At 32.3% G+C, this 8,865-nt stretch overlaps 2 protein-coding genes across 2 annotated transcripts; both read right to left on the reverse strand.

Moving 5' to 3' along the window:
- Positions 1 to 623: 623 nt before the first annotated feature.
- Positions 624 to 2,330, reverse strand: LOC123686003 (dnaJ protein homolog 1-like). The gene is made up of 2 exons (XM_045625911.1): positions 1,374 to 2,330; positions 624 to 1,168 (listed from the first exon to the last, which is right to left on the reverse strand). The coding sequence occupies exons 1-2, from the start codon at positions 2,193 to 2,195 to the stop codon at positions 929 to 931; spliced, it is 1,062 nt and encodes a 353-aa protein (XP_045481867.1). The 5' UTR covers positions 2,196 to 2,330; the 3' UTR covers positions 624 to 928.
- A 1,346-nt stretch (positions 2,331 to 3,676) lies between these two features.
- Positions 3,677 to 8,773, reverse strand: LOC123685906 (FHIP family protein GH13096). The gene is made up of 6 exons (XM_045625774.1): positions 8,514 to 8,773; positions 8,185 to 8,375; positions 7,874 to 8,125; positions 5,358 to 6,319; positions 4,960 to 5,306; positions 3,677 to 4,772 (listed from the first exon to the last, which is right to left on the reverse strand). The coding sequence occupies exons 1-6, from the start codon at positions 8,655 to 8,657 to the stop codon at positions 4,332 to 4,334; spliced, it is 2,337 nt and encodes a 778-aa protein (XP_045481730.1). The 5' UTR covers positions 8,658 to 8,773; the 3' UTR covers positions 3,677 to 4,331.
- Between the last annotated feature and the right edge of the window lie 92 nt (positions 8,774 to 8,865).

An 8,865-nucleotide genomic window follows, 5' to 3' on the forward strand; every position in this document is an offset into this window, starting at 1 on the left:
ATACATGATGATATCACGTCTATTTCTGCAAAAATGTTTTGTTTGAGGACACTTATAAAAATAGTTTTCTGATATTCTCAATGGTCTCGGGTACCTTTTCATGAAATAAATAGTTAACAATTAACCCGTTAAATTAGGAAGAAAGAGTGTGAGTAGTGCGAATTTGAAGGTTAAACTCGGCTTTCAGTAGGACAACTTGATTTAACACAAGGTTTTGGTTAGCGATTGGCCTCAAGAATTTATTATTTTTCAAGCCAAAAATGGAAACGAAACCTTGCTTTGGATCATTTTCTGAATAGGTGAAAACTACGTGAATAGATATTGAGTTGACTCGACCACTAATGAAGTAATCCTTATTTAGAAAATAAGAAAAAGCCTCAATGAGTTAGAGGAATTTTTTGGGGATATCAAAATTGCTACTGATGACAAATTCTAATTAATTTATATTACTCTATCATTGTAAATTCAAAAGGAAATCCAAATTGTGTCCGATTTAATAGAATTTTTTCTACAAAAAAGTTTCAGTTTGTAATAACTCAATTATTTAATATGAATTGAAAATATTTCCAAACAAAGAAGAATATTTGCAAGTTGTAATTTCAATTTGAAAATAAAACAACAACCAAAATTAACAAATATATTTGCGCAAATACATCTACATAAAATTTTAATTTATCAAATTTATAAATTAATAATTGCCTTATGTACATAACAAGTTATAATTTCTGAATTCATTCAACTCATGAAAATACTTTTGTGGTTCAGTACAAATATCCACAAATTATTACAAAATAAAAAATAATTCATATTAAACATATTTTCAACATTTGCTCAGATGAATTTCAATATCTACAAGTCCGTACAAAATTATTGTACTAAAACGTACAAATTTTTATCACAAAACACACATTTTCGAATAAATAGATGACTAATTATCAGGAAGGGTATCATAGAGAATATCTCTCGTAGATTGTGTGAGGTGATCTGGAAATTTGATATCGAAATTAACAATCAAATCTCCTCTCCTTGATGGTTCTTTAGGTAATGGAAGACCATAACCTTGGATCCTTTTTACTGTGTTAGGTTTGACAATTTCAGCTGTGAAATGTAGAGGTTTAGTGACTCCAGGAGTCATGCTAGGAACTTCAATCGAACAACCACAGAGGGCCTGAGAACAAAAAACATTTAGTTAGCATTTATGTGAATAGATTATTTACGTTCAAAAAGAAACCAATAAAGTAGCACAAAAATATTGATAGTTCTGATATTCTGTATCTGAAGGTGACAGCATGTTTAAAAATAGCAGACAGGAATATAGTATCTAAAAATATTTCATTGCTATATATAAAAATAAGAATTTTCTATTGACCTACCTGTTTCAGTGTTATTCTGGCAGTATATCGAATATCGCTGCCTTCCCTCTTGAAATGTGGATGAGGCTTATCTCTGATAATAAACACAATGTCTGCAGGAATTTTATTCCTCCCTTGATCGCCTTCCCTTTGGAATGTAATTTTAGTGCCTGCCTTCCATCCTGGTTTCACATTGATGGTCAACACCTTATCTTCCTTTTTTGTTGTTCCATCCGGCTGAAGTACTTTTCTACTTATTTTCATTTTCTTCGTACAACCCTTAGTGATATCCTCCAAGGAAACATATAAATCATGCTCTATAGGAGGATCTTGTATTTTATCTTTAGATCTGTTAGGCGTGTGAACATTGAAGGAATGACTTCTGAAAGCACCTCCAGGGCCCCCTCTTGGTGGACCACCCAGTCCCACAGAAGCGAACGGATCATCAACATCCATATCGTCATCGTGAAACGCAAACATTCTGTTGGGGCCTCCCATGTCGAAAAAGGCGTGGAAAGGACTGGCATTACCAAAGAATTGTGCGAACGTAGCCTTTGGATCTCCGTGGAAAGTGTAACTGAAGTTGCTCGGGCCTCCATTTCCTCCATGTTGAGGTATTCCACCTTTTAGGCCGTCTTCACCATAAGCATCATAAATATCCCGTTTTTTCTTATCTGACAACACTTCGTATGCTTCGGCTACTTCCTTGAATCGTTCCTCAGCCCCAGGAGATTTGTTTTTGTCTGGATGGTATTTCAGAGCTAATTTCCTATAAGCTTTCTTGATGTCATCATCACTAGCACCTTTTGATATACCTAGGATCTTGTAGTAATCTTTTCCCATTATCAATGTATTTCGAGTAACGACAAAACACCAAAGTTTTTATCACTGACACTTGTGAAATTGTACACAATACACGACTCGCTCGAGTTTGGATCAATTATAATGTAATGGCGTCCCGAGTGTTACGCTACTTATATAAAGAGGTAGGAGTTTTCTAGAATGTACTAGAAAATTCGATGCGCGTTGTCAGATTGTAAACGATTTTCTCCGGTGCAGCTACAGTGAAGGAACGTTACCTATTCATAATTTCCCGTGTAATTTGATTTGAGCATGAATTCCGTTAATTGAAATTAGAATTCGGTGATAGTTTGTATTGCCTGAAAATGCGATTTATTAGTTGCGAATAATTAGTGAAGTTAATTAGAACGCGAATCACAATTATCAAATGACCTAATTCCAATTGATTGGCTGTGTGAATTTTTTTTTTTACTACAGTGATAGTTTATGTAATAATCGTTATATTTTCCTACAAAAATGTGGGTACTTCTAAAAAAGTACAATATATGCACATTAATTTTCCTTTTTTCCCATTCCTTCTCATTTATATCATTTCGTGTATCTTGCAACCTCAACAACAATTCACTCTAATCATTTTCAGTATCAAAGTATTGAAGGGAATCTTCAAAACTTCAGCTGAGAAATTTAGAATAAAAAGAGCACTACTTGTTGATATGAGTGTCAGTACCTATGAATATATTCAATTTAATTTGAAAAAACAACCTGCCTATAAATATTTTTTTATATTCATTGAACATTATCAGATTATTCCGCAAATATCATAACTCGGTATCCCTGATGATTTGACAAAAAGCTTGTGTTTTCATTTCATCAAAGAAAGGCCACGTTCGTAATTTGCAAAATTTTAGAATGCAATCATCATACCTACATCAAGAGATAACTTGTTTTATCTATGAATAGTCTCAGATTCTATAGAAATATGAGAATATCTCAATCTATTATCAATTTGATATTTTTTATACAAATACTATATATCGCAAATGTGTTACGATAGTAGAAAATTGGCAACGTGCCTAAGCATTGCTCCTCCCATTAACAAATGGGCGATCTTGGAACTTCTGGAATATTCCATATTTAGAGTTGAATTGGAAAGGCGTTTGTAAGGGTCTCGTTAGGAGGAACTCAAAAATGGTCTAAGTTTCGTTTTGTGACGAATAGTTCCCGAGTTATAGCAGGTTTTAAGAATTTCTAAAAAAAATTAAAAAGTCTGATATGGTCTCGTTGGGAGGAACTCAAAAATGTATATTTCTTTGAGAAAAAATAATTAATATTTTCAAAATTAGATTAAGTGAAAAAAATATGAAAGCAATATAGTGATTTTTTAATTTTTATACAATGAATTTATTATTTAGGCAAGCTCATCCATGAAAAAACCACTTGATATATCACTGTTTGAAATCAAATTCATTTATTTGCAATTTTAAGCAAGGTGATGTAGTTATCCCAAATCAATAAATGCAAAATAGTACATAAAAATATATTTTATTTAAAATATTCAGGAATAAGAAACTACAATATCTACAAAAGAATTTATGTTAATAAAACATAGAGGTTTGTAAAGTTAATAATATACAAAATAACAATATTTAATTAGGTTCAAATTGCAGAATACATTTCAGATCAACAATTTTCATATAACAAAATAAATTATTTAATTTAACTGACTGGAGTATTATCAATGCTGTAGAAAATTTTATCCATGTCATTTATACCTTCAATTTGAGACCAGATTTCCATGATAAACCAAAACATTTTGATAAAATGTAAATTTAAAGCAAATATAAATCATATTATATAAATCATTCTTTCATATAAACCTTGAGGACTGAAAAAATTCAGTTTTGAATTAATAGCTTTGTGAAGAATCTTAAAAGAAAGAATTGTTCGTATTTTCCACCTAATGATTTGCAATTGAAAGATTTTTGTACATGACATGGAGTGTTTATAATATTTTAAATCATAAATAAGGTGTGTTATTGCAGACTAAACAGATTTAATGCTCATAGACTTTTTCCCTTCAACATTCACCTATTAAAACTGTTTTTTGTAAAGAACTATAATAAAATCACATTTTTAGCTCAACCAAACATGCTTACCACACTAAACACTATGAAAAGTTTAAAATTCAAAATATTGTTTTCGACTACTGGCAAGTTGTGCAATTGTGTGTTCTTGAGCGATCGCTGCTAATTCCTTAACCCACTCTTCTAATAAGACAGCGCATAAGGCAACATGTTGACTTTCATTAAATTTAGGGTAAATAACCTGAAATGAATGATCAGTAGTTGCTAACATTGGTAACCCTGGATCTGTCACGTTGCTGGACCTCCTTACAAACATCCCGCTAATCGATGATAAATTCAAACTTCTCGTTCTCGGGCTGTTTCTTTGAAAGAAATCACTCCTTTCCGAATTGCTTTGTTGTATCACGTGTCTTCGAGCATTCACTAAACGTGTCTCTCTCGCTATCATGAATTTTTTTGCGTATTTCATCAAGTCCACCCTGTCTGTCCTTTTCGACATGTATTCGTCGATTTTTTGTTTCAACGAACCAATAATCTGCAAGAATTCAGTTAAAATTAACTTCACCGCTGTTCAAACAGAATATATTGGGCCAATTGAAAAGTCCCCGGTCTGAATAAAAATTGTTGAATTTAGGCCCTGATACTAGCAATGAAATACTTGTTGTTTACGGATTAGCAATAAAAAAATTAATTAAAAAACGTCTACATGTCTCACAACTCACTTGAAATAGTGATGGCACATCAGGTTGAAGTACTAAACTGTGGTCAAGTAGGTACGTTCTCAACAAGGCCTGTGGAAATATTGCTAACCTAGATATCAAACCTGTTAAATGTAGATTAACGTAAAACGAGTTCGATAAATAGTTATTTAGTTTTTGTAACAACAACGTTAAAAATGGTCCAGCTTTATCCTCGTTACTTCCATTTCGAATTGGTACAGGTTTCATTTCCAAATTTTCAGCTGTTTTGTTCGATGAGAATTTCCAACAATTGTCCAAAGAATTTTCTTCAGATTTCGACATCTCGGCACTTTTATACCCAATGCTTTGCAGGGATGAATTTGAACTTTCTACAAACATCTTACATCAATCAGGTAAAAATTGAAAATTCTAAATCATACCTGCATTTTCCAACCTGTCAATGAATACGTGTTTGCCGCTGTATGAATTACTCCAACTACCACATGCTTGCATACAACTTGCTATCCTATTTCTAGCATCATATAAATAACTGTCGTACCTTCCACATAAACTCTTTTGAGCATCATTGTTATGTGAACTTCCGTCACCAGGCAACAACTGTAAATTGTTTTCAAAATCGCAGCAACTCGGTGCTAAAATCAACAATTTTTCAAAACTATTGCAATAGGGGTCCAACATCAACAAATTTATCCTATGGGAGAACATAATGTGCAAACACGGGTGAAGGTACTGAAAAACAAATTCGAGCATCAAATCCTCAGAATTCATATCGATCATCGTTTCAAATAAAGACAGAGTCACTAGAGAAAGTTGATGATTATCGGTGCCAAGTCTCTGTATCAAAATAGTGACTAATCTTCTTCCGTCATACTCTGTCTTCAATAAAAATTCCAGTAACGAATAAAGTAGCCCTGGTTCAGTTACAGTCCTCAATATAAGCTCTGTATAAGCCATCGAAGCCACTTGTTCTTCTACATTATTCTGCAATAAGGCAGGTCCTAAAACAGGTATCAAAAATCCTCTATAAATAAATTCTTGCAATTGTTTACAAATAGATGCTTTCGCGACTTGTGCTACCGCATTGCTGAACTCCAATGATGTAATAAATGTAGACAATCCTTTAATATCATTCACGTCATCCGGTGTAAATCTATACCAATCAGGAATCGCAATGTCGACGAGATAATTTGGTAGAACTGAATAAAGTCCGCTCAAACCTGACGCTACAAGCACGGAGATATTTGAAGTTTCCGTTATGAAAGTGGCAACACTGTCGTTTTTCTTTGACATTGACATGCAAAGGAGGAGCGCATCTCTAGCTCGCATACCAATTGAATCATCTCTGTGCACAAATGTTACCAGTAGGATGAAAATTATGAACCTGCAAAAAATTATTGTTAATTATCTATCTTAATATTACAATTATTCATTAAATCTACAAATCAACTCAGTTGTTCCCATAGAATATAAGATTTAATATAATAATAACTGTCCTTCAGCCTAGTATATATATCAGTATATATCATAAGACAAAAAAGAAAAAAAAAACATTCTACATATACATATAAATAATTCTACATAAGTTCAGACAATCCATTGATCACTCTTTGTGTTGTAAATTTTCTGGGAAGGGCAAGGATCCTTGAGAAACATATTCCTATATCCTCTAGGTCTTTAATTCCATGTGAAAATCTTCTATTCAGGTTGAAAATTCTTTCTTTTATTGGCTGTATCCTAGCTTTTTCATATAGTAGCTCATTTGGTGGGTTGTGAAGTTTATTAAGTGGATGTCTTATATGTGTTATGGTTCTGAGTGCTTTTCTCTCTTCAACTTCTATATTTGTCGATACTGAGTCTGCAACATTTAGATATTGTGGATGCCCCTATTCTAGGATTGGCCTACAAATGGTTTCACACATTTTGGGTGAGTTTTTCAGACTAATACCTTTGTCTTTATATGTAAGGCATCTTAAGTATTTAGCTCTTGGTATTGTTCTTTTTTTGGCGATATTCGAATTTAATTTTATATTGACTTTGTTGTCCTCTTTTATTCCTAGGTATTTTATTGAGGGAGATGGCGAAATGATGTTTTCAATTTGGATTGTTGGAGAATTGAGACGTATCTTATGATGGAATATTATCATTTTAGATTTGCTTGGATTAGGTTGAAACCACCATTTGTGGAATCAAGTTGTCAGTCTATCCATGTATAGTTGTAAGCCTTTCATGCATTTTTGTAAGGTTTTCTCATGCAAAATTATTATTGTATCATAAGAGTACTGTTGAAAGAATTGTGACTGGTTGGATGCATTATAGATGTCGCTGCAGTATATATTATATAAGAACGGGGAGAGTGGTGAGCCCTGTGGTGTGCCTTGATAAGGGGAAAACCAAGAAGAGGTTGTTTCATTTATTTTACTGCTAATCTTCTTTCTTCTAAAGAGCCTTTGATTATTTTAATTAAGTAGTAAGGAGTGTCCAGATTATGTAGTTTAGATAGCAGACCTCTATGCTATATTTTATCAAATGCTTTATTTATGTCTAGACGAATCACAGCTGTTTTCTTCCGATTGAGTTGAGCATATATTTAACAAATTACAAATAACTCCAGATATATGTTAGTTGTTGTATTCCTTCATACTTGAATAAACAGGAGATCTTCTGCTCATTACAGAATTTACTTTCTTTAGACGAAATTTATCCCTATTTCTGGTATTGTGTTGATGCAACCCACAGGATTTCTCCAACAGTGAATCATTTTTGATCAGACTAATATTATTATTATTTGTTTATTATAAATACTTTGATTTGACATATCCTATACCTATAGTTGTTATTATTGTATATATATATATATATATATATATATATATATGGTATTATGTGTATAATGTAATGAGAGTCTAGAGGCTAAATATATATTATTATTACTTACTTGTTCTTGCCTTGTTCGTTGAAGAAAAACAAATCGATTAACTCATTATTCTGCATTAAGAGAGTGCACAGTTGATACAACAAATCCACTAAAAACTTTTCCATTTCCTTAGAAAACATCTCAGTTTGGCAAGATTTTAACAAACTTAATAACGGTTTCAAGAAAGGTTCATGAACTAGAAGAACATGACGGGACTGACTTAGTAACATCTCGTATATCTTAAATTGTTCACATCTTACTGCATTGGTATATCTGTGAAGGAATATTCATTGAATATTCATAACGGAATATCGATTTTAATTTCAACTTACTTCCCAGCTTTCGATCCCCATTTGTTCAGTTTATCAAGTATATTTTCTGTTAATAAATGATCTAAACACATCGAACTATCACAAATTGGAGTTTGCAGTTTGTTCATCTTTTTTATATCGTAAAGAAGTAGAGTTACCATTTGTTCTAAATGATTCATTACTCCTAATACATCATCATGCTTAGGCAGTTGCTAAAAAAACCCTATATTAAAACTTTGATCATATCTGATGAAATAGCGCAGAGGTAAGCACTTCCAAAATGTGTTAATACAATTTGTTATGTTAGGTTATCAATGGGGTTTATGGTGTGTGTGTTTCTGAGTACATACTTGTACTCGTTGAATTATTTTAAGGGCTTGTTGCCAATGTTCCTTAAAGCTATCATAACATGCTTGAGGATCACAGTCTTCCTCGACATATAACAAGGCACGAGGTTGTTTATTTAGTATAGGTCGATTTCGCAACCATTCCATATTTACAACAGCCAAATCTTTAAATTCTACATGTGAAAAAATGATGATCAGATATCAACAATAATATTCTATTTATTATTATATCACATAATTCCATTTTCAATTTTAAATGTCAAATTCAATGATGCCACTATTTTTTATTCATCATATGAACTACTCATAATTATAGACTGAAAAAAATTCTATAGAAGTCTTTACTTATGATAGA

Source organism: Harmonia axyridis, chromosome X (genome assembly GCF_914767665.1).
Source record: "Harmonia axyridis chromosome X, icHarAxyr1.1, whole genome shotgun sequence".
In the NCBI taxonomy this organism is placed as follows: domain Eukaryota; kingdom Metazoa; phylum Arthropoda; class Insecta; order Coleoptera; family Coccinellidae; genus Harmonia; species Harmonia axyridis.

Coding starts and splice junctions, on each gene's coding strand:
- LOC123686003 (XM_045625911.1), bottom strand. CDS start 2,195: ATGGGAAAAGATTACTACAAGATCCTAGGTATATCAAAAGGTGCTAGT. Junction 1,169..1,373: donor CCAGAATAACACTGAAACAG/GTAGGTCAATAG, acceptor TTTTGTTCTCAG/GCCCTCTGTGGTTGTTCGAT.
- LOC123685906 (XM_045625774.1), bottom strand. CDS start 8,657: ATGGAATGGTTGCGAAATCGACCTATACTAAATAAACAACCTCGTGCC. Junction 8,376..8,513: donor AAATAATTCAACGAGTACAA/GTATGTACTCAG, acceptor GGGTTTTTTTAG/CAACTGCCTAAGCATGATGA. Junction 4,773..4,959: donor ATGTGCCATCACTATTTCAA/GTGAGTTGTGAG, acceptor GAATTCTTGCAG/ATTATTGGTTCGTTGAAACA.